We start from the raw sequence: 23,598 nt of genomic DNA on the forward strand, positions 1-23,598 counted from the left end.
GAAAACACCAAAAGTTGGTTATAAATTAAAACGTCCAACTTGGCGATCAGGGAAAAAGTTATTTCCTTTTAGTAATTTTTTATTCAGTTATTTTACGTTGAATTGAAATATTTCTAGGTCTCGTACAGACTACTCCTCTGTGTATGAAACGTCCCATTCCCTACCAAAACTAATATCCGTTACTTATTATAAGGATGTAATTCATTTCCCAAATTGAAAATAACACAAAATTGACTAAAATTGCATTCTATAAGTCAAGTTCAGCAGCTTAGTATATCAAGAATAAAAATATTATATGCTACTACATTCTTTACTTTGAATCAACCACAACTATCAAACTAGGGCTAATATCGTGTATGTACAGGGTGTTTTAAGTTCTAGGGGACTATTGGTATCTCGGAAATAGAGGTATAAATTTTTAAATGTTTTCCCAAAATTAAAAACTTTTTTGAAAACACACTTCACGTTTTCAAATGCAGAAAACGCGACGTTTAATACAATGCAATCAGCCCATTTCAGCATTGCTAGTGAACGCTTTGTTGAAATTCGGTAGTTTTAGTTTGGTTAATAATGCAACTCGAGGATCAATCAGATATTTTGAAAATGGACCGCGAATTCCATTTCATTCAAACCACTATTATACTTACAAAACATAGAATGCTGTCATTGGCTCCCAAACCAGCTTGAAGCGGATAATAACTTTTTATTTAAAATAATTTGGACTGATGAATGTAGTTCTACAACTAACGATTTATGGCTAGGTGTGCGGAATAATAAAATTTTCTAATAATATATGAACGAATGAAACATATTAACAATTGATGTTAACTCATATTGTGAAATCAGACCTATTCCTGCAATCTTATATGATTTTAATCTGTCTCCTTAGTTTCTCATAAAATATTTTTTGGATACCGCGATAGTTAGTTACCAAAGTAAAATGTATTTAAAACTCTAATGCTTAAAAAATACGTCAAGAATGTTTCACATAATAATGATTTTGTTTCATGACCTAAATTTTTGGTTAAATTTGGCTTTATTGTCGAATTTAGAGCTGTATTGTTTAGTTAATCATACAAAATACAGGTTTGTTGGGCACACAAAAGCAGAAAGTCTAACTTAAAACATTATAATGCTAACTTGTAGGGAAGAAAAAGTTGCAACAAGAAAGTTTCAAATTGCTGATTTTTTTTTAATATCGACGGAATTAATTGTAATTTTCCCATTTTGAAACGATTTTAAATTAAGCACCGAAATACGCAACTAGGCAAGTCAAAGATTACGTTTTAGATAACTGCTGGTATGATAGCATATTAGTTTAATTTAAAATAATTTTTAATTTCATTTAAATTAGTTGAATATTATTTTTTTTAATTTTATCTGCACATTGAATATTGACTTGTTACAAATTGATAATTGATTGATTGATAGTACAGGGTTTTTAAAGATAGGTAGTAGTAGTAGTAGTGCTACATAAGCATAAGTTACAATACTATAGTGCTTAAATGAAACTGAGCCTGCTTATATATTGTTTATGTCCGGTTTCGTGATTGTGTTCGGCAACTGCTGATGAGTTTATTTGTTTTAGTTTTAAGGCTCTTTCATGTTCTTTGAGCCTAGGTGATATTTATCATCCAATGTATTCTTTGCCGCATATGCATGGAATGCTGTAAATCCTGGGCATCTCAAATGGAATTTTGTCTTTGACGGATCGAAGATGTTGAGAGATTTTTGGTCACGTAGTAAATCTGGTTTTGACGTTATATTTCTTTAGAACTTTAGAATGTAAGGAAGGACAACAGTGGCAAGTATGGGATTGCTTTCGGCTTCATTGCTATTGGAAGAGTTGATAACCAGCGATTTTTGGGCCGGATGGTGTCTCAAACGGTATTTTGTCGGTTCGAAGAGATATTTGAGCAATTGGCAAATCTGGTTTTCATGTTATATTTCTAATTCAATTGTGAAGCGTATCTTAGGGTGTATAGTAGGGATTCTTGACCATGAGGCCAAAAATCAAAAGACGTAGCGTTTAAATAATTTTGGTTTAAGGTGTCGATTGCTTTTTTCTCAAAAACTTCCTTAAATATATTAGGCGACGACCTGTGGTAATGAGGAACCCATAGCAGTTCCCGACGTTTGTTCAAAAAATTGTCTTTGAAAAATATGTCCCAGGCAAGCATTTTCCAACTAAGATGGGAGGGTTTGGTTTCAGATTCTCGGATGTTAATATATCTGAAATAACGTCGAAACTAACCAGAATATCCTGTGGATCTAGTGTAATGTATTTTACGAAACCTTCAGTTTTCCCTGTAAAGGGTTTTAATATAGAACCTAGATGTTTTGCGAGAGAAGATGGTGCTGACAATAGGTCGAAGGGATAATCCTGGTTTGTCAATTTTACGGAGCCGTAGAGACCAGAAATTTTAGAATCATGAGGGGTGACACATTTTTTCATCTTTTTTAAGTTGAGAATAGGATCCGTCTTATATATATCTTATATATTTTTCTGATATTCATTTGTGTTCATGACTACCGCAGCATTTTAATTATCTACTTTTAGGATTACGATGTCAGGATTACATTTTGAAGATTTTAGAGCAATGCGTTTAGGCTTTGGAAATGGATTTAGGAGGTTTTAATTTTTTAAGGATTTTTGCGGTTTCAATTACAATTTGATAGTCACATCACCATCCAGCCCAAAAATAATTGGTTATTGACTCTCAGAATTAAAACACATCTTCTCTCTAATAACTTCCACATCTCCCCACGTCTTCCGATCCGTAAACGAGAAAATAGCGTTTGTGATGTCAGCAGTTCACGGCATTCCATGCATCTGTGGCAAAGAACACAGGATAAAAAATATCAACTCAGCTCAAAGAATTTGAGAAAGCCTTAAGACTATGACAAATACGCGCACGAGCAGTCATCGAATACAATCACAAAACCACAAATCAAATTTTATTAGGTAAAACTAAAATTCTTGCATGTAATCAACAACCAACAGAGAATCTATAGAAATCTATAAGCAACCAAATGATCTTAACCGCGACTGAGTTCTTTACCTGTCATCATTATGGAAATCAGTCATTCGAGACAATATTCATGTCCCTCCTCCTCCCTGAAACAATATATAAGCAGGTTCAAAGTAGAATGCGAGGCATTCTCAGTTAAGCTCTGAAGGAGCGCAGCAGCAACCGACGCAGGAAGAATCCAGGAGTTTTGTAGTAGTAGGAAGTTTCTTTGAATAAAAAAACTACAGTGTCTATCTTACCCAGACACATAGAGTGGTGTAGTAACACTGTAATATGCTCAATATGTAATATTGTAACTTATGCTTATCCTTTGAGTTTACCTGTTGAGACAACTTGGTCATGTCGACAGGAGTGATTCGTTTGAGCGCCGAGAGGCGCTCCAATCTTTCCCGGGCCTGCTGCTCCACCGCAATGACAAATGCATCTTGAACGTTGTCGGAGCAAAGGTCCAAATCGACAGCTGAAAAAATGACTAAATATTATTTCAAGTTTTACAGTTAACGGAGGGAGAAACAACCTCTCAAAATTTGGATAAATATTTTCCCACAGGCACAAATTTCATAATTCATAATACATAATATACGATATGTATTCGATTCTTAAGAAAGTTTTTGAAAAGGTTTTACTTTCGGGATATGTAAAGTCATATTACGGTAAAGATTTAAACTTACTTTCATACTATAAGGATTGTCCCAAAGTGGTATAGTATGAAAGTGGTATTTCTTTAAATGTTATCTCCGGCATAGTGTAGCAGTTTTGGATTATGCGAACAAAATAAGTGAGCTTCAATAGCGTTTGGGGTTCCTAAATCTTAAGATGCTTTTAATCATATGAATTTTATCAAAATACGACCTAATTTAAATTTTTCAACTACATAAGAAGTATTTAAGGCACGTAAGCAAATTGTATACTAAAGAGTAAATATTGACCACATTTTATATCTCATCTAGTGGCCAAATAGTATATTATGCAACAAATGCGGTAAACGGCATTTGACTCACGAGTTTATTTGACACGAGCGGAGCGTAGTAAAGCGACGCTTCTCGCACGCTAGATGGGTGAGTAATTAGGTATTTTACAGACGGCAGTAGAAAAAATATATTCTGATCCAATTACAACTTCAAGTGGCTATAATTTGACTAATTTTTTGCTTTCCAGTACTTATAGTTAACTATAGCTAAATATTTTATTGCATCTAGTTGTCTGTGGTATTTAAAAATGAAGAAGATTTATTGAGGTAGTCAATATCTACTTTCGGATGCATTTTTAAAGAATTCTAAGTCACTAAAATTTATTATTAGATTAAGTTATATTTTTGGTCACCCTGGTCTTGTTTTTTATAATTTATAATTTCGCTGGCATCATTTATACACTTCTTATATATTTAAACAATTATTTAACAAGATTTAGGTATCAAAAACCTTATTGAAACACATACCAGTACGAAAGTAATTTTAAAAAGTAAAACTTTCAGAAAACCTTTCATTTTGATAAGTGCGGTAAACGGGATTTGACTCACGAGTTTATTTAACACGAGCGGAGCGAGTGTTTAATAAACACTAATACATTTCTGCAAAACAACACGAATACATTCACTGACATGACCGTCAGAATTGACAAACATCACATTCAAGGCGTGGGAAATATCTACGAAAAGATCCGATTGCTCTCAAACCCGTGCGGCAAAATTCTGTTTAATGAAATTCAGAAGGAGATCGACCCGAGAGTATGGTCTGTTCATAGATATAAGGAAGTGACAAATTGCTTTTGAATGGATTATCCAAAGGTGGTCATTAACATAGAATGCAACAAGATTATTACCTAAAGTTTCGGAAATTAAATTCAGATAAAATTGTGGTTCGTAATAGAAAATAATTTTATACCTACCTGTATTTAATATTCTTTGGTTTGGTATACTACTTAGTTTAAGTTTATTAGTAATCATTCTTATTTCGTGTGTAATACAACGTGTGGTGAATCGTGTGCGAATTATGCAAAATATGTGCGAGTCTAGTGTATCTCAGGAGATGCTCCCGCCCAAATGTAGAAAATACTATTCTATTGAGACTAAGGAAGTTATAAACAATGCTTATTTGACTCTCATTGAACGTGGTGGCAGCGAGCAAGCATATTTAGAAGAAACGGCCACATTGACGAAAATTCCAACATCAACTGTATGGAAAATTGTGAATAATCCCATTTCAGCGAGGAAAAAAAGAAGCGATAATTTTTAAGTAATTTAACTAGGTAATAAAAATAATTTGTAATTTGATTTTAGATTTAAACATAAATACATACATATTTCCTAACAAAACCCCAAATAATTAAATTTTAAGCAAAGTACGGACTGGTTCGGTCATATTTCAATCTTACAGCTTGCCCGGGTCTTTCCTTAATTCGTATCAGTTAGTCACTTTCTTATATCTATGACAAATTGGTTGATGACAATAGTATATTAAGCAGGTGCGGTAAACGGCATTAGACTCGAGCGAAGCGCAGCGGAGCGAGTTTTTAATAAACGAGTGAGTTAAAAAGTTTACCGAACGTTTTGCATACTATACTTTTTCTACGACCGTTAGTTTTTGGGTCCATTTTTGCAAAACAACACGAATACATTCACTGACACGACAGTCAGAATTGACAAACGTCAAAATTCAAGCCGTGCGGTAAAATCTCCGAAAACATCCGATTGCTCCCAAATCCGTGCGGTAAAAGCCCGGAAATGTCCGAAGTGGCTCGGATGCGTGCGAAATAAAACTGACGTGGTAAAGTGACGCTTCCCGCACACTAGGTCGGTGTGTAATTAGGCATTTTACAGATGGGAGTAGAAAAATAGTATTACAACAGCCTGCGGAAGTTTCTTTGAAAAATTGAAAATTTGTATTTTAATATTTCTACTAGTTTACCAAACATTTGTTGAAATACTTGCTTATAATCCTATAGTGAAACAAAACAAAACCACTATTCGGGTTCTAAATTTCAGATAGGTTTGTAGAGCCAAAATTTCATATGAAAATCCCACATTTGCAGAGCTTTATTTAAAATGTTTTACCACATATTTCACAATTTCGCACCATATTTCCTCGTCTTTTTCTATAGATAGGTTAGTATTTAATAAGTGACTGCTCTGTGGAATATAACAATATCAATTGTAGTGTTCTAGGATTTTCTCCTAAGAGAGTGTAAAAAAAACGTCCAAATTTTGGTGGGAAATCGCAGATGTGTTAATTAAGCCGAATGAGTTAAACTAATACTTCTAAAATCGTGCATCTTATTGATTTTGCTCTAGAAGTTGTCTATAGCCTTTATTAAAGTAGACCATGCCAATCTGCTGTCGTTAAAACCACATACATTATTTGATTATTAGTAACTGTCACTTAAGTGGTAGTCTTTTTCGTTGAATATTAATTTACTGTGAAACAGTTCGAAAATCCGTACTACTACTACCTCTGGGTAAAACGTGAAAGTAGAAACCGTAAAACCATTTCTCAAATTTCTTCATTTAAAAAAGAAGTGTACGACCAGACTGCAATACTGTAATATGGAAGGAATGATCTGTTCATAGATATAAGGAAGTGACAAATTGCTTTTGAATGGATTATCCAAAGGTGGTCATCAACATAGAATACAACAAGATTATTACCTAAAGTTTCGGAAAATAAATTCAGATAAAATTGTGGTTCGTAATAGAAAATAATTTTATACCTACCTGTGTTTAATATTCTTTGGTTTGGTATACTACTTAGTTTAAGTTCTTATTTCGTGTGTAATACAGCCTGTGTTGAATCGTGTGTGAATTATGCAAAATATGTGCGAGTCTAGTGTATCTCAGGAGGTGCTACCGCTCAAATGTAGAAAACACTAATCTATTGCGACTAAGGAAGTTATAAGCAATGTTTATTTGACTCTCTTTGAACGTGGTGCCAGCAAGCATGCATCTTTAGAAGAAAGGGCCACGTTGACGAAAATTGTGAATAATCCTATTACTACATTATTAAGCGATGATGACATGTTCTCGAGTGTAGATGAAAGTGATCAAGATTTAATACGGCGTAAAATTTACCAGTTATACGAGGAACAAAGCGTGCCTACATTAGACATCTTAATTAGGCGGCTTGAAAAAGATGAAACCGATGTTAAAAGTGGCAGAAATACCTTATGGAAATGTATTCAACACATGGGTTTTAGATTTAAAAAAGTTGACAAAGGCAAGTTTTAATGGAATCTTTTAGAATTCGGAAATGGTGACTGGAATATCTAGAAAAAATTAGGATTTAGATTATAACAATGTTATAGAAACCGAAGTTTTTAACATCCCTCCACAAAGTTGGGCAAATTCTGTTAATCATATAGAAAAAGCAGAACAATCGCATATCCATATAGAACAAATAATAATTAGAACAGGCGATATATTATGTGAATAATTTTAAGTATTTTAAGTAGGTAATAAAAATAATTTGTAATTTTATTTTAGATTTAAACATAAATAAATATTGTTTAGTATCTTGCCTAACAAAACTCTAAATAATTAAATTCTAAGCAAAGTACGGACCTGTTGGGCCATATTTCATTCTTACAGCTTGCACGGGTCTTTCCTTAATTCGTATCAGTTAGTCACTTCCTTATATCTATGAACAGACTTTACACAAGATTTAAATATTAACACATACTACTTGAAATTGAACTACTGCTCCGACACGAAGCGGTGTCAAAATCACAGTATGGCAAATCGAAATGGCTTATTAAAACATATTATGAATAGTATCATGGAAAATGCCCAACATAAAGAAGAAGGGCATTTGTTATCCAAGGTGGAAATCTTCAGAGGTTAATCAAAAACATAATCTCAGTTAACAAAATTGAATGATTGCAATTTTAGTTGTATTATTCCTAATTCAATTGAAGAGTTGCCATCAATAAATTAGTTCAGTTTACTACACTGTTTATTATATATTATACTCGAGTAGCTGAATCAATATATTTTGAAAACTCAAAACTGAATTTCGGATGTGTTTCTATTAACCTGTTTTAATAAGTAATATGTAATATGAATGCAAACTTTATCAAAGTAACCTAACTTTGGTCAAATCGTAAATTTTTACCCTTTCTTCATCTTCTTATTTGTTTTAATAATAACTGAGTTGGTTGGATTATTGGATACTGAACAAATTCGAAAATTAAAATGTCGATGCGCTTTTGCTACAGTAACACATCTCTCAATCAAGAGAATAGACCAAAATAGTAGTCACAAAGCTCTTGAAACAGCGAGCTTTCGCTTTTCATTACATAACATTCACTTTTCAAATTAAAACGGAATTTAAAGTCTCATTGCGAATTAGAGTTGCTATGTACATTTCGCCATTTTCACGATATGTATTAAATTTTACAATTTGATTTGGTATTTATTGCAAACGTTGTTCAAAAAGCAATAATATGCCTTTGAACACTGCCGTACACACATCGATTTCCACGAAATGGACATTTTTGCGAAATATTAAATGGTAAAAACAATTTGAAAATTTGCCAAAGTTAACTTTTTTATTCATGAAAATTTCTGGTTTCGTTAAAACATAATTATGGCACTTTTATAAGTCAAATGCCAGTGACGTAGTCGGATGCATATACGAGACTTTCAGACTTTTTTTAAATATTATATTATTGGTTTCTTGAAATTATTATAAGAAAGATAATAAAGGCCACCTGGCTATTTTTAGAGCGTTTTTATTTTTAAATTGAATCCTATGAAAAATGATTTGTGCCTGGCAAAATACATACCGAAGTAGAATGATTTGTTTTTCGCCTCGATAAAACCAAGGTAGGCTTTCTAAAACAAACGACAACCTTCTCCCTTGCTAAAAACTCGATTATGACGTTTAAATCAAGTTACGACCCTTAAAGCCGATTATCAATGAAAATGAGCCTGCCAATTATGACGCAACCACAATAAAGTTTTTAGAAGTAACGTTTCCGGCTTATATTATGAATTGGGAATCCATATCAGCAATTGGAATGGAAGAATTACACTTCGAAATAACTTAATGGTACAAATTAAAGAAATGCGTTTACACAATATTGAATGTATCTTCCAAGATGGTGCTACTTGCTATACGGCTAAAAAAGTAAACGATATTTTTCCTCAGTTACAAAAAAATATGCTATTTTAGGCTAAAAAAAATATCGTATTTTGTCAAAAATACATTACAGTTTTTATTACGTTTTTGCTATTATGACAAATTTCATAAAAAAAAACGTAGTTTTTATAGTTTTGTGAACAGAGTTCGTAGCTGTCAGGATAAATGTAATAATAATAATAATTTCATATTTCGTAATTCTGATAGATTTTGAATTCCTAAAGGAATGAATTTTAAGTTAAGTTTGGCCCCTAAAAGTATGACAAAATGGTAAAGATATACAAAATAAGAAAAATCTGAGCACGCCACTGCATTTGGACATGCCGCGATAATGTTTTTCACCGAACCAGTAATTTTCATAAATAAAAAAGCTATCGGCAATTTTCGAAATAATCAAAATTGGATTCGATTGTTAAGATAGTCCAATCACTATCACCCTGTATACCAATACCAATCACCCTGTATAGCGTGACCCATAGCTTATCCACCACAAGGCAACAGGTAAAATTATATAAAATGTACTCAGGGCGTTAAGAAAATACAGCGTGATAAAAGCTTTAGAACGGGTAAAGTAAATTCAAAATTACTATGTATTATGTAGTAGCGTTTTCGAAAATTCCTTCTATTTACTAAGTCTACTCTTGATCAACAGATATAATTCAAGGCGATTCATTCATCTTAGCGAAAATTATTCATTTCACACAATATGTCAAGCATGTTGCGATCACAAATGTTATTATTATCCATCTTTTCCGTCAATGACAACTTAATGTCATTAAGATAGATAAATAGCAATATCCACACACTTAGCTCCTTTTTGCTTGAAGATTTAATGTGATCTGGACATATTTGGAGAAAATACCTCATCCAAACTTGTTGACGATCTGTCAGCGGCCATGTTGCTTGTTGAATCGATTTTTTAAAAAAATTTTCTCAGTTGCTTCATAAGCTGCTTACTATGAGCATAGGGAGAATATTTCTAGTAGCCTTATTGTAACTATCAACAAAATTTTCGAATGGTATTAAAGTTTGAATTTATTTAAAATTTTGTCATTTCTATAGTCGCTTTCTGGTAGGTTTGTTACATAATTTCACTGGATGAGAAAGTTTTGTTAATATTTATTTCTACAGTGCAAAACATATTTTGATATTGAAGTTGCCCGTAACCATATACCTACTAGAGATATAGAGGACCTCCGTTCGACATGGCATGCCCGACATTTAAACATGGCCGCTGACATATCGTCAATAAGTTTGGATCTCGTTAACTGTTCTGGGAAAACGAGTTAGTTTAGAAAAAAAAATGCAGGTTAGTGGGTGAAATGTGGAGGCATGCGAGGAAACCTTCTCTACGAAAATATCAGTGCCTCCTGCAACGCATCAATTTTTACTATTACTATTTTTACTACAGCAAAATAAAGGTAATCCGACAAACCATACAAAACAAATTCAGCAGACAATTTTCCGAAATACACAAATATGATGTGCAGTATTAATCTTTTCTTTTTTCATCAAGAGGTCTGTCTTAATGACAAACAAAGTTGTTAAAAATCAGCTCCCATTTAAAAAAAAAGTGGTTTTAACCTAACCAGTAAAATTTGCATTTGATTAGAGTAACAAGTGAACATTATTATAATTAGCGATTTCGGTTCCGCGCATGACTTTGTCGCCCCATATATTCTCGGACCTAAGTTCATAGTTTAGCATACCGTTTAGTAGTAGAGCTTGCGTCGCACTAATCGCAAGTAATTTGCTATTGGGGGTCGAATTTGACCCCGCGTTAGTAGTTGCGTTAATTTTATTTTAGTCAGAATGGCTTCTAATAGTGATAATGTTCGAATTGGCGGTGTCACAGTGACATCGGACAATGTGGGATGATCTATCCGTTGGAACCCACACCCTAAAATGGCAGCTTGTGCAACACCAGCACTATGGACAGGTGTACTATCGTGCAAAAGACGCATGCCTCTGGTCTGTTTTCCTCGACGTTTTACACGCAATTTATGCCATAATGTTGCGTAATATTTACCATTGATAGTGGTGTTAGTTTCTTTAAAATCTATTAAAAGATCGTGGCCATCACCTTTATTGTTGACTGGCAGACTGAATTTTCTTGGAGGTGCTTCACCCTTACGACTTCACTTCATTGATTCTTTTTTCGATAGAGGGTCATAACAAAGAACCATAGTTTCATCTCCCTTCACAATAGTTTCTATCACAGGCTTCGGTTCCGACCCACAGAGTTCCACAAAAAGACCGCGTACACTCGACACGGCGTTGTTTTTGAATAGCCGAAAGGTTTTTAGGAACCCATCTTGCATTAACCTTATGCATACCTTAATGATCATGCAGGATTCGACGAACAGTTGTATCAGAAAGCTTAGTAATTTCTGAGATTTCTTTGACCTTTAAACGTCGATCACTCAATACCACCTCTTTCACAATCGCAACAATATCTTCCGTTATGACTTCCACTGGTCGACCAGTTCTTGAATCATCTTCAAGGGACTCCTGTCCAATTCGAAAACGTTTTGCCCATTCTTTCACTACAGAATACGAAGGAGAACTTTTGCCGTACACACCATCCAGGGTTTCTTTAATAATTTTAGGTGCTTACCCTTCTTTTGTCAAAAACTTTATGACTGCTCTATACTATACTGAATTTGCGTTATGTGCGACATTTTTTAGGACACGTCTTGTTTAAAATGCTGCCAATAAAAAACTATTTGACGCAAGACTTTTTTTTTCGCAGCCTATTAAGATACATATTTAAAAGAAGACAAAGTTTTATCGTGATACTGGAGCTGCATCTATGTCAGGCCGGAAAATTTTGGCGCTAACCTCGTACATCGTCTGAAAATTATTATTACGGACGCAACAAATATAAGTGGGCTCCTGCACTATCAAGAGTTCGCGCGCACAATATTATTACGCACCTTCCAGGTCTTCGTGCCTTACAATCTGAACCATCTAGTCCAATTATATCATGGTCTCTATTGATAACCCCTAATACGTTAGCCAGCATTTTAGAGTATACAAATAAAAAAATTACTGATCATGTAAGCGAAACTGAACTCAAGGTCTTTTTGGGTATTTTATATCTCTCTGGTTTATTCAAATCCAATCACGAGGATGTAGAAACACTATTTTCAACAAGTCAAATGAACGCTTCTTATTTCTTCTCACTGCCATTAGATTTGATAATCATGTAATAAGAGAGCAAAAAAAGGCCATTGGTGATAGACTTGCAGCAATATAATATTTGTTCAACACTTTTATAACCAACAATATAGCAAATTACACCTGTTCCAAATATGTCACAATCGATGAGATGTTGGTTGGGTTTAGGGGCAGATGTCCTTTTACGATGTATATGAATGCCAAATCAGTCAAGTACGGCATCAAGAGTATGTGTCTATGTGATTCCAAGATAATGTTTTACAATGACACGAAATGGGGCGTTGATGCCCTTAACCAAAAATGTGCCCTTTATCGTTCAGGTCGGAGATGTCGTCGATGGCCTTTGGTGATTTGGTACGCTATAATGGATATTGCAGCTAATCCTGGAATAAAAAAAATCGCTCTGAGTTTATCAAAGAGCTAGGAATGATGAATGAATATCAGCATTTGAAAATAAGATTTGCTATGCGCAATTTGTACAGAGAACTTTGCTCAATAATCTCGAAAGCATTAGGATCTGAAAGTATTCGTGATGATCAGCCTTAACGAGAAGGTCCTGTTGTAAGGCGTAAATGTTACTTGTGTCCCAGTGGGTATCTTTCTATTGCAATCATATTTTCGAAAATTATGTCCTTTTTTTGCTTGATATTTGAATATCTTTTTCTTCTGTTACAGCTGAAGATAGTATTATGGGAATCCTATTTCCAGAGAATAGACTTTTTGTTCCAATATTTTTTAATTTTTTTTTATTGCTCTAATGATTTTGTTGATTTTGTTTATATAAAAATGAAGGTGTTGCTTATTTATGTTCTAATATTATTATTTTTTATAAATATAAGTGTCTTTTTCTAAATATGTATCTTCTATATACTCATACATTCATCAAAAATAAAAAAATCACAATATACATTTAAATAATTACCACAGACAATTAAAAATTGGGGGGTCCTTTGTGACCCCACGATAATAGTTATGTAAGTATAAATGGGCGATAGTAGTTCAGGGCTAATATGATTATAAAATAGATGTCGCTTAGATTCTATAGTGTGTACGTATATAGTGTACGACTTCCAATATGAGGGCAAATGTAACGCGAACGTGAAATAAAATTAAGTCAATTAGAGCTCTCTCAAAAAAGAAAGCCGTTATCGTCCAATGAAGAGCAGCGATAGCTAAAATTCATAATATATTACACCAGGTCACCGAACTTCTTCTGCCTTACCTGGTTATGTTCATTACTCGATATGCCACACATTCCACCGTTCAACAATTTCAGCCGCATACGCATGTTACTAATATGGGACCGTGTTGATAGCAAATATATATAAGTGGTACCTTATTAGATTATCTTCTTAAATGGCCAACTAGAGAGGTTAGATCTGATGAAATAAGTTTGTAGCGGAAATAAACATTCCCATAAAATATTTTCATGGTCGTATTCGCACCATCGCACCGGAAAGCTTGAATAATATTAAAATATCTATTTCCTACGTGTTCCTAGATTTTTTCCAATAAGTTTGGCATCAATATCTTGCTGAAAATTTTTGTAACTGACTTGAAAACTTGTCTCCGGTTTTGACGTATTTGATATTTGATGATTCGTTTGTTCAATTTTGATTGGAATCGTGCAAACACAGACGTTTAGCAGTTGGTATTCTACCATTACCATTAAAAGTTGCAACACAAAAAAGTTATACCATATGCAGTGCAAGAGGAAAGCAAGAGGCTAATAAATCAATGTTAAGCAATTGCCAACACCTACACCAAGAAAGCTAAAAAAGCTGTAAAATTGCGTTCATAACATTTTCACGAAGACAGAATTCACAACTAATTTCAAATTTTTTCATTTCCGAATACGTTTTATCTTATCTACGCTTGCTGTTTACATGTTACAAACATTTTTACAAAATTCGCTTCTTATATCCATGTATTTTTGTTCTTCGTTCCTTTTTTAGTGTATTGCTGAATAATTAACTAGCAGCGTAATGTTTAAATGGTCTGTGAGAGTTACAAATTTTTATTTGTGGAAAAAATTTATTTCTATTTCTAATTATTTAAAATTAAGTGCTTGTTCATAGCTTATTATTTAGGAGAGCAAATGTTGGAACTGGTTAATGGAAATGTTTTAAATAAAAATTGTAGAGTGTTATCTATGATTATTTAATAATAATACGTACTTTATAATAAATTATTATGTGTTTGTCATGTCCAATTGACCTATAATTCTGGAAATTCCAATAAAAATATCCACTCCATTTAATTTTCAGAACGATGTCATGGAGATGTAACGCACAAAATAAATAAATATAAATAAATACGTATAAATTGCATTGCATTATAAAAATTCTTTCTGTCAATTGACACACAAAAATTTGGCCGGTCAATTCCACAACCCTAAGAAGAGACATTATTTTTTTAGCGATCAGCATAGCAAAAAACTTTTTTTTTTGTTAAATTAGTGTACCTGAGAGTACCTATTTTGATCACTTTTTTTGGTTTAAAGTTTTACCTTTGTTTATTGTCGTAGTGCAGACAGTCACAATTTTCTAAAAGTGGAATTGAACCAAGAAAGCCTTCGTAAATTGTAAACCATATTAAATAATTAATTTAATAGAGTGGGTTAGAATTTAGTTCCCAAAATTTTTATTATCTTCACACATGTGGTTTTTGAGATATGTAATAATAACCGTTAAACTTTTTATATTATATTATATAATTTTATATTCAATCCAATTTACAACACATATAAATTCGATAATATAAATAATATATTAATTGAAGAATAAGAGATAATTAATTTTTCAAAGAAACTTCCACATTACTTTTTACAAAACTTCTGGATACCTCCTGAGTCGGTTTTTATTGAGTCGAACTTGCTAACGTTTCGCCAATCATCCTGTTGGCTTCTTCAAAACCATGTGCATGATAGAAAGGCCAAAAATAGAACAGAAATTCTTTTCTTTTCTTTTCGCAATTTGAAAATCTTTTATTTTTGGTTTATTTTTATTAACATAAAATTATATTTTTTATGTGCAATTCTTAGTTGGCTATGACCAAGTTCACGTTTTTTTCCCTTTTCGACAATATACCGAGTGACACAAGAAAGTGGGAACACTCTATAACTGAGATGTCGATTTGAAATTTGGAAGGGTTAATATAAGCTGAATGTCCAATTTTTTGATAATATGTAGTCAATGGTTGCGCTTCCGGTGTGAGCAGAAACGACAGTAAATTTAGAATTTTAAGTGGCACAACCAATATTTTTTTTGCATTTTTGGATTCAGGAGATCATTCTACGTAATTATTAATTAATTTTTATTTAATTTTTGAAAATTGTGTCTAGCAGGCTGTGACCAGCCTAAATTCTATTTACCGGGTCACCTGATCATGGCAAAAATTGTAAATGAAACTTTTCTTTACTTGTCTGATGGCAAATAGCATTTAATGTATTGAACTATTAATTTTTAGGATAACGTAGTTTTTTCAAATAGTACCCTAGTGGGAACAAAAACTTTTTAAAACTGATACTTTTTTTGCAACATTTTGACACCAAAATTTTCAAAATCCGTTAAAAAATAAGCTCATAGGAAGGAAAAAAACAGAGAAGTAAATGCATTTATAAAAAAACTCGTTTATTAAACACTCGCTTTGCTCGTGTCAATTAAACTCGCGAGTCAAATGCCGTTTACCGCACTTGTTGCATAATATACTATTGTCGTGTTATCGATTTGTATTATCATGGAAAACAATAATCAATTTACAAATGGAGAAAAAAGTTGATATGTTTCTGATATATAGGGAATGCAGAAAAAACTCTCGACAGGCCCATGCATTGTACGCAGCCCGCTATCCGGGACGTCACCTTCCTGTACATTCTTTCTTTAGAAAGCTGGAATTGAAAATGAGAAATCCACAAAATAAGTGACATGATGATTTTATTGCAAGTGAAGAAATGGAAATCAATGTTGCGGATAAGTCAAGAGAAGTGGCATTAGAATTAAACATCTCAAGATCATCTGTAAGAACTTCATCAACATCTTTATGAAGCCGACTTTGTAGGAAAACTCCGATATTGTTATTGGCTGTTAGATAAACATGACGAGAGTAATAATTTCGTTAACTTAAGTTTGTCTACTGATGAGTCACGATTCTCAAATAATGCTATGTTTAACCGACAGAACAACAGATACTGGTCTTTAAAAAACCAAAGAATTATTCGTCCCGGACAGTTTCAAGAACGGTTCGGAATCAATATTTGGGCAGAAGTGATAGGAAGGCGCATTATTGGTCCTGTTTTTTATCATGGTGCCTTAACTGGTGGACGATATTTACAATTCCAACGAAATGAAATTAAAGACTCTTTAGATGATTTACCTCTTACCGTGACATTAAATATTTATTTTCAGCATTATGGCGCACCTCCCCATAATTTAAGAGATGTCACTGAACATCTACGTGATGTTCATGGTGATAGACTAATGTCAACACAGTCCAGTCAATTGGTCGCCACAATCACCGGACTTGACACCGTTAGAATTTTTTTTGGGGGGGTACGTGAAAGACCGTGTTTATGTAACTCCGATGTTCGACCTACAAGATTTACAGCGGAGAATATCATCTGTATTTGATGTATAACTCCAGAAATGTTAGGAAGGGTTATAGCGAATGTAATTTCTAGAGCCAGGGAGTGTGATATACAAGAAGGAGAACATTTTCAAAAATATTCTATGAAAGTTTAATCTTAAAATAAATTAGTTATTAAGTAAATATTTATAGCACTTATTTAATTCAAATAAATACAAGATTCCAGTTCCAAAATAAATGAATCTGATGTTTTGTGTCAATGTAAAACTTGTTTTACAGTAACACACGTTGATATTGACATTGTTGAGGTTTTATTTTCTAACAGATTTTCAAAATATCGTATTGAATTATCCCAACAAGTGACCGATTTGAAAAGAAAAAAAATTCTTTTGTTCTTCTGAGTTTCCGGTAAAATGTGCTTGTAGCTTATGACGTACGTAGACATACAATACTTAAGTTAATTTTTGACTGTATCGCCGTATTCCAAAAGCATATCAACTTTTTACCATAATAAAACACTTTCAACAAAAATTATAATCGTTGAATCTCTCTCCCTTGAATTTAAATTTTTAAAAATACTAATCTGTTTTTTTCTTTCCACTACATGAGCTTGTCGAGAGTTTCTTCTGCATTTTTAATCTTGCCGACTTAGGGGGGGAGAGAGAGGGGAGAGGGGGGAGGGGGAGAGAGAGGGGGGAGATAGAGAGGGGGGGGGAGATATTAGGCAAAGTTAATCACGGGGTCGGTTGTAAAAGCCCTAAATTTGTGGTCAAAGTATATACATTTTCTAATTTCTAAATTTACAAATTACGCGTTTCTTCTTAAAAAATTTCTAATAAAATTTTATACAAATTTGAAAAAATTAATTTTCACACACACACGCGATTGAAAAGATTTATAAATTGACAAAGAAATACAATTTAAATTAGTACTTTGTCTCTGGACGAATAATCAAAGTAATATCTCAAGCAACTATAATAAAATAAGCATATTTTGAAAAACGTAACGAATTTTTTCATAGCCAACCACGAGTTGGATATAAAAGAATAAACTTTGTTATATCCAAAACATGAAAAAAGATATCCATAAATCTCAAAAATCTTTGTGTAACTTGATAGGTAGCGAGTTTGATTTACACCATTGGGGTCTTCTAAAGAAAAAAAGCGATCCGAAATGTGCCATTCATTTTTCCGTAACTCTAATTTTTCGCGCGACTTTAGAGAATCCTCCAAATTTGCCCACCCGTACACCGGAATGTATAATTCCGGTCGCAAACAATGTGCGTTTAGGATGAATATATCGCTAAATCCCGTTCTCGGAAAGCTCGCCAACGTGTTATCAGATGGTAAAACAATTTCACGCCGCCTGCGCATTTTCCCTGTGTTTCAATTTTATCCGCGTTACCCAATATTCGCTGAAAGGAAGCCGAACAATAATTCTCATTTTCGGAGCAGATATGAAAATGGCCCCATTATACATAAACGGATTCCGTTGACCAATCATTGTTCCTCCAGATATATAAAGTTGTTTTGGCGGGAATAGCAGAAAATTGCACTTGTACGAGTGTAGTTTATTAGTTATTATTATTTATTGGTTTTAGTTTTAGCTACGGGTTTAGTTATAAGTGCCACTTTAACCATGTGTTGCGTACTATACTTTTCCTAATAGCTTTAGAGTGCATAATTGAGTATTTTAGAAAACTGCTCAGTAAAAAACATGAGGATTTCGTTCGCTTCAAATTTAACTTATAAAACCATAAAGTTAGAAGAAATATGATATTTAAAATTAAATATCTAAAATTGCTATACCCAAAGAACTGACAAAAAGATGTCCATCGGGTAATCAAACAAGAAGAAAAAATGACGGAATTTGAGAAAGTGGTTTATCGAACGGTAGACACTTTTAATTAAAATATCCAGAGGATGACGACTGGCGTCTAACAATCAGTAACAAATTATGTAGTATATGCAAAAAATAACAAATGCGACAAATTTAAGGGAGTAATTAATTGTTTCAAATAAATGGAAGTTTGCTTTATAAACTTGGGTCAAAAGCCAACCATTATGGAGCGCTATAATATGGCGGAACAATAATGTATTTACGTTTTATCCTAAAATCGAAAATAGATTGAACCATGAAATATTACGGAAGTATTGTTATTATTATGAAAACTTAATTTCTACATTTTTTTTACACGAGTGAAAGAGATTTAGTTAAACTACCCCTATTATTCTAGTTAATTAAATTTAAGACAAAACTTACGCAATAACATTATTTTATGTTTTATTTAGAAACTTACATTGTCTGCAATTTTTTCGTAACACTCGCCATTTCCAAATAAAAAAAATCAATGCATAAGGAGATAAAAAATGTATTACATATAAAATCTAGTAGGCTTCTTAAAGCGTTTCTTATTATTGCTTTCATTTGACATTGCTTTGATGTGGTATGAATACAATATGTAACTAATTTTATCCGAAAATATTACCATTTAATTGTTCAATAATAAGAAGTGCATTTTATTTACGGGCGTGCCAAAGGAAGTTCCTCCGAAGCTTGTCGTTTTTATAGTTTCAGAAAGGTTTATTTAAATTTAAGTTTAGTTAGTAAGAATGATACGGATAGTCTAATTCTATGCACTCATTTAAAAAAAATAATGAATAAATAGAAAAAATGCAGAAAGAGTGTTTTTATAATAGGAAAACTTCCCCAATATTTTATTGTTCCATCCAATATCGTTTTTAAGATGAAAAATAAAAAAAATCGCCATATTTGTTGCACGATATCTCCCTAATGGTTGATTTATAACAAACTACCCTTTATTTTAAAAAAGGAGCGAACCCCTTACATTTTTTTCATTTTTATTGACAAACCCTGTATAAGATATTTACAATTTCTTGTTATAACCCATAATAATGCCGGTGTATGTCAAAATAAAGCCGGTCATCCTGTACAATAATGCATCCATCATTTACGTTATCTACAAATGTAATATATTTCTTGTCTGTATCACTATTATATGATGGATAACAACCTCTCCTGCATTTGATAATAAGGGACAAATTTGCATTGCCCTGTTGTTCCTTTTCCAGCATAACAAGTTTTTATTACTCTGCAATATTTAGAAACGGGCTATAATAGTTTAATCTTCGATCATACCAAAATAATCCAGTGAATTTAAAGTTATTCAGCAGATACTTAGGTGCTTCTATAATCTGTGGCGTGAGCCACACGGACAGTTTCAAAAAATACGTCGAGGTATAACTTTTCAGATTTTTTTTTTCAAATCTCATGAACAAATATTTATTAACAGCAAAGTACTAATTTAAATTGTATTTCTTTGCGTGCATATATGAAAATTATTTTTTCAATTTTGTATAGGTATAGACATAAGAAATCAACGTTACTCATATGCATAGAACGCTGATGGTACTATACCAATGTATATACTTCTACCAGAAATATAGGCCTTTTACAACCGACCCCGTAATTAACTTTGCCTACTGTTTATTTAAATTTTCGTGCAGTGTTATTTTTTCTTACGGGGATAATCTCAACATTTCATGTCCGTTTTGTTGCGGTATCGAATCGATTTTGAAGTCTTTATTTAAATGTTTTATTTTTAATAATTCCAGAAGATCTTTTTTTCGTAAAGCTCTCTTCAAAATATAAATCATTTGCGTACACAAATCCCTTAATTTCTTCTTTATTTGAAGAAGTATTTGGAATTTTTCTACGAGGCTTTATCCAACACAACAGTATTTGGCGATAGTTTTGGCGACGGTAATCCCACACTTGAATCTTTGACGTTTTTAGCAGACAAAAGTAAGGCATCTTCCACCCAACCATTTTTGAACCCAGCATGAAGAATTGTTATGTGTTCTCCATGTGAAGTCGGCACGTCTAGTACACACTTGTTACTGTTATAGCGCCATCCTTTTTTTACTGTGTCGTGAGTGTCGAGCCACGTTTCGTCTAAATACACCGTTGGCCTATTTTGCTCTCGACATTTTTCAATTGCATTTAAATAATCCATCCTTCATTGCGAAATTCTTTAAGATTCCATTAGCACTTGCGGTCTATTTGAAAATCCATTGCCTTCAAAAAAGTACGCAACGACTCTTGGCACAACTAATATTTAAGTCTGTCAGTACTTTTATATACAGTTCTTCTAGTGTTAAAACACTATTCACTTTAGAAGTGTCTATACGCCAAACTAGACCTGCGTGTTGCACTTTAAATACTCGAGAAGTACCAGCACCTTCTCTCACTTTCCTCTTGACAATCCCATTTGCAAAAATTTTTCTTACGGTTGACTTCGGAACTTTGGTCATGTCACTTGTTCTTATTACTGCTCCTACTTCCCCTTCTGAAACAATTCTGAAACAATTTGTTTAGCATCCGAAGACAAATCGATCCGTTTTTTTATTTGCTAAAGTAGTTGGTCTTCTAAATTGTCATTAATTTCGACTACCATCTCCACTTCGTTTTCAAATTCTGCATTTTCTTGGGTGTCTTTTTCTAACAGGGGAACCTGTAAGATGGTAGGAGGTACTTACCTTTACTCTTTGAACTATGCAGTGAAAACAGCTTCGCAGGGTCAAAGCTCGGGAATTAGGTACATAAATATGTACTTACTGGAAGGATCAAGATGAACTCTTAAGGACCATACTTATGACCTGACATTAAAATAAACGCTTCTGCTTATTCGAAAATACCCCGCAGAATTAATGTTAAATCAAATTAAAAACGGTCCATTTACGTTTCAAATAAAAATTTAAAGTTTCTACATATATTCGTTACTGTCCATCTCGGGCAATACCTAATTACTGCAGAATAAACATCTGTTGGAATGGGTTTTACCACGGTCCTACGAAGGTCTGCGGTTAAGGTACTGTAATATACTTAAAACGTCAAAGCAATAAATGCACTATATTTTTGGTCGTATTATACCTACATTTATCCCTCCACCAGAACACCCCATAGTAATAAAATGCAGTATAATTAAAGAATCAAGAAACAAGCCATGCATATTAGTACAAAAAACTTTTACTTTTGACAATACGTCTGGATATCTCCTCCGCATTACGTTTTAATCGCATGAGAAAGAGCTTTAGTGTGGGAAAACAATTATTGGCAAACAATATTCTTGTGTCCTCACATCATGGGAGCCTGCGATCAATATAACATGCAATTAAAGCGTAACCCGTTCGTTAGACCATGTTTCGCGTTATATTTTTAAATCGAAGTATTCAATCATGGTTAACATCCCGGAAACATTAGCAGGGGGCAGTAAACATTTACGCTTGACTAGAACGGCCTGTGTGCGGATCAAAGTAAATTTGTCTGATCGAAAAATTTGCAAAACCACGTACGGCACGTTTCTGCTATTGATGTGGCATTCCGTTAGGTAATCTAAATCGTTTTCGATTTGTTATAAAATGGAGTTCAACACTGCCTAGTATAGTGCGAGCTCTCTAACCATCCTCACACAAGGGGATGTGCGGATTATCAGATCTCACTACCTATAAGGCAACAGTGATGATATTTTTAAAAAGAACCCTGCGTTAATGTCATTTCAATATTTAATAGAGCTTTCTTTTTCTAATTCTAAATATATAATGTGAAAAAACGGCTAAAAGAAAATGCCGGAAATAATTTTTAAATTTACATAAAGGCCTCCAGGGAGGCATAATAGAATTCTTGAATTTGAAATTTAATTTTTTTGCTCTCTACGAAAATTGAGATTTAATACTGGCGGTATATATTTCCACAGATGCGACAATATTTCTTTAACTGATATTATAGTTTAAAAAAACATATTGAAATGCAATTATATGGTTTTGTTGCATTTTGATCTATAGTGAGTAAAAATTCCATGTTTGACAAAATGCCATTCTGAAGTTATTGACATTTAATTCCTAATATATATTCGAACACACCCGATATTCATTCTGGAATTTACCCCCCTGGAGGTCATTTTATAAATTTAAAAATAATTTGGATTTTGTTTTGGCCGTTTTAGTTAGTTTTGGTTAGTTTGGTTATAAGTTTTCACCCCAAGTCGATTATTTTCGGAGATAGGGCCGAATGTCGTGAAATTTCTACGTGGTACATGTACAATAATAATAGTAATGATGAATTGTTTATTGCCCATAAGATACGAGCTATTACATCTATATAACGCTAGATCCTATTGAGCACAGGACAATTTAGTTTAATAGCATATTAAATTTAAATTTGATTTTGTTATAAACCAAAAATAAGACAACATAATAACATTTGTGATAGAATTCATAACACTTAATTAAACTTGAGTTGCGAAACTCACTTGCTACCCTAAGTGTTATTTATGTTACAAATAACCCAGACAAAATAAAATATATAATCCTCGAATTCAAAAATAAACTGACCAAAAGAAGGGAAGACGAACCAACATAATGGATTGCATTAATTGAAATTGCTTTTAGCAATAGTTTTAAACTTATTCAGTGTCTGTGGAATAATTTTCCACCAATCGATAAGACAATTTATAGCCGAAGCTTTTAGATGTAATAATATTTTTCATTTCAGCAGAAATTATATTATGGATTTTATTCCCAACATATAGAAATGTTCGCTGCCTATCCTTTTCTTTGCAAATGATTGTGTTAAGTTTTCTTTCGTTTTTT

The 23,598-nt window shown here is 33.0% G+C and overlaps 1 protein-coding gene across 2 annotated transcripts in view; it reads right to left on the reverse strand.

The window, feature by feature from the left end:
• The window catches only part of LOC132704594 (protein PALS1), a 97,910-nt gene that overhangs the window by 62,440 nt on the left and 11,872 nt on the right, over positions 1-23,598 (reverse strand). For both annotated transcript variants that reach the window (XM_060674691.1, XM_060674692.1), the window contains one exon: positions 3,353-3,492. In XM_060674691.1, coding sequence (XP_060530674.1) covers positions 3,353-3,492 — 140 coding nt within the window. The remainder of the gene's footprint in view (positions 1-3,352; positions 3,493-23,598) is intronic.

Source organism: Cylas formicarius, unplaced genomic scaffold, assembly GCF_029955315.1.
Source record: "Cylas formicarius isolate icCylForm1 unplaced genomic scaffold, icCylForm1.1 PGA_scaffold_7__23_contigs__length_41026272, whole genome shotgun sequence".
Classification (NCBI taxonomy): Eukaryota; Metazoa; Arthropoda; class Insecta; order Coleoptera; family Brentidae; genus Cylas; species Cylas formicarius.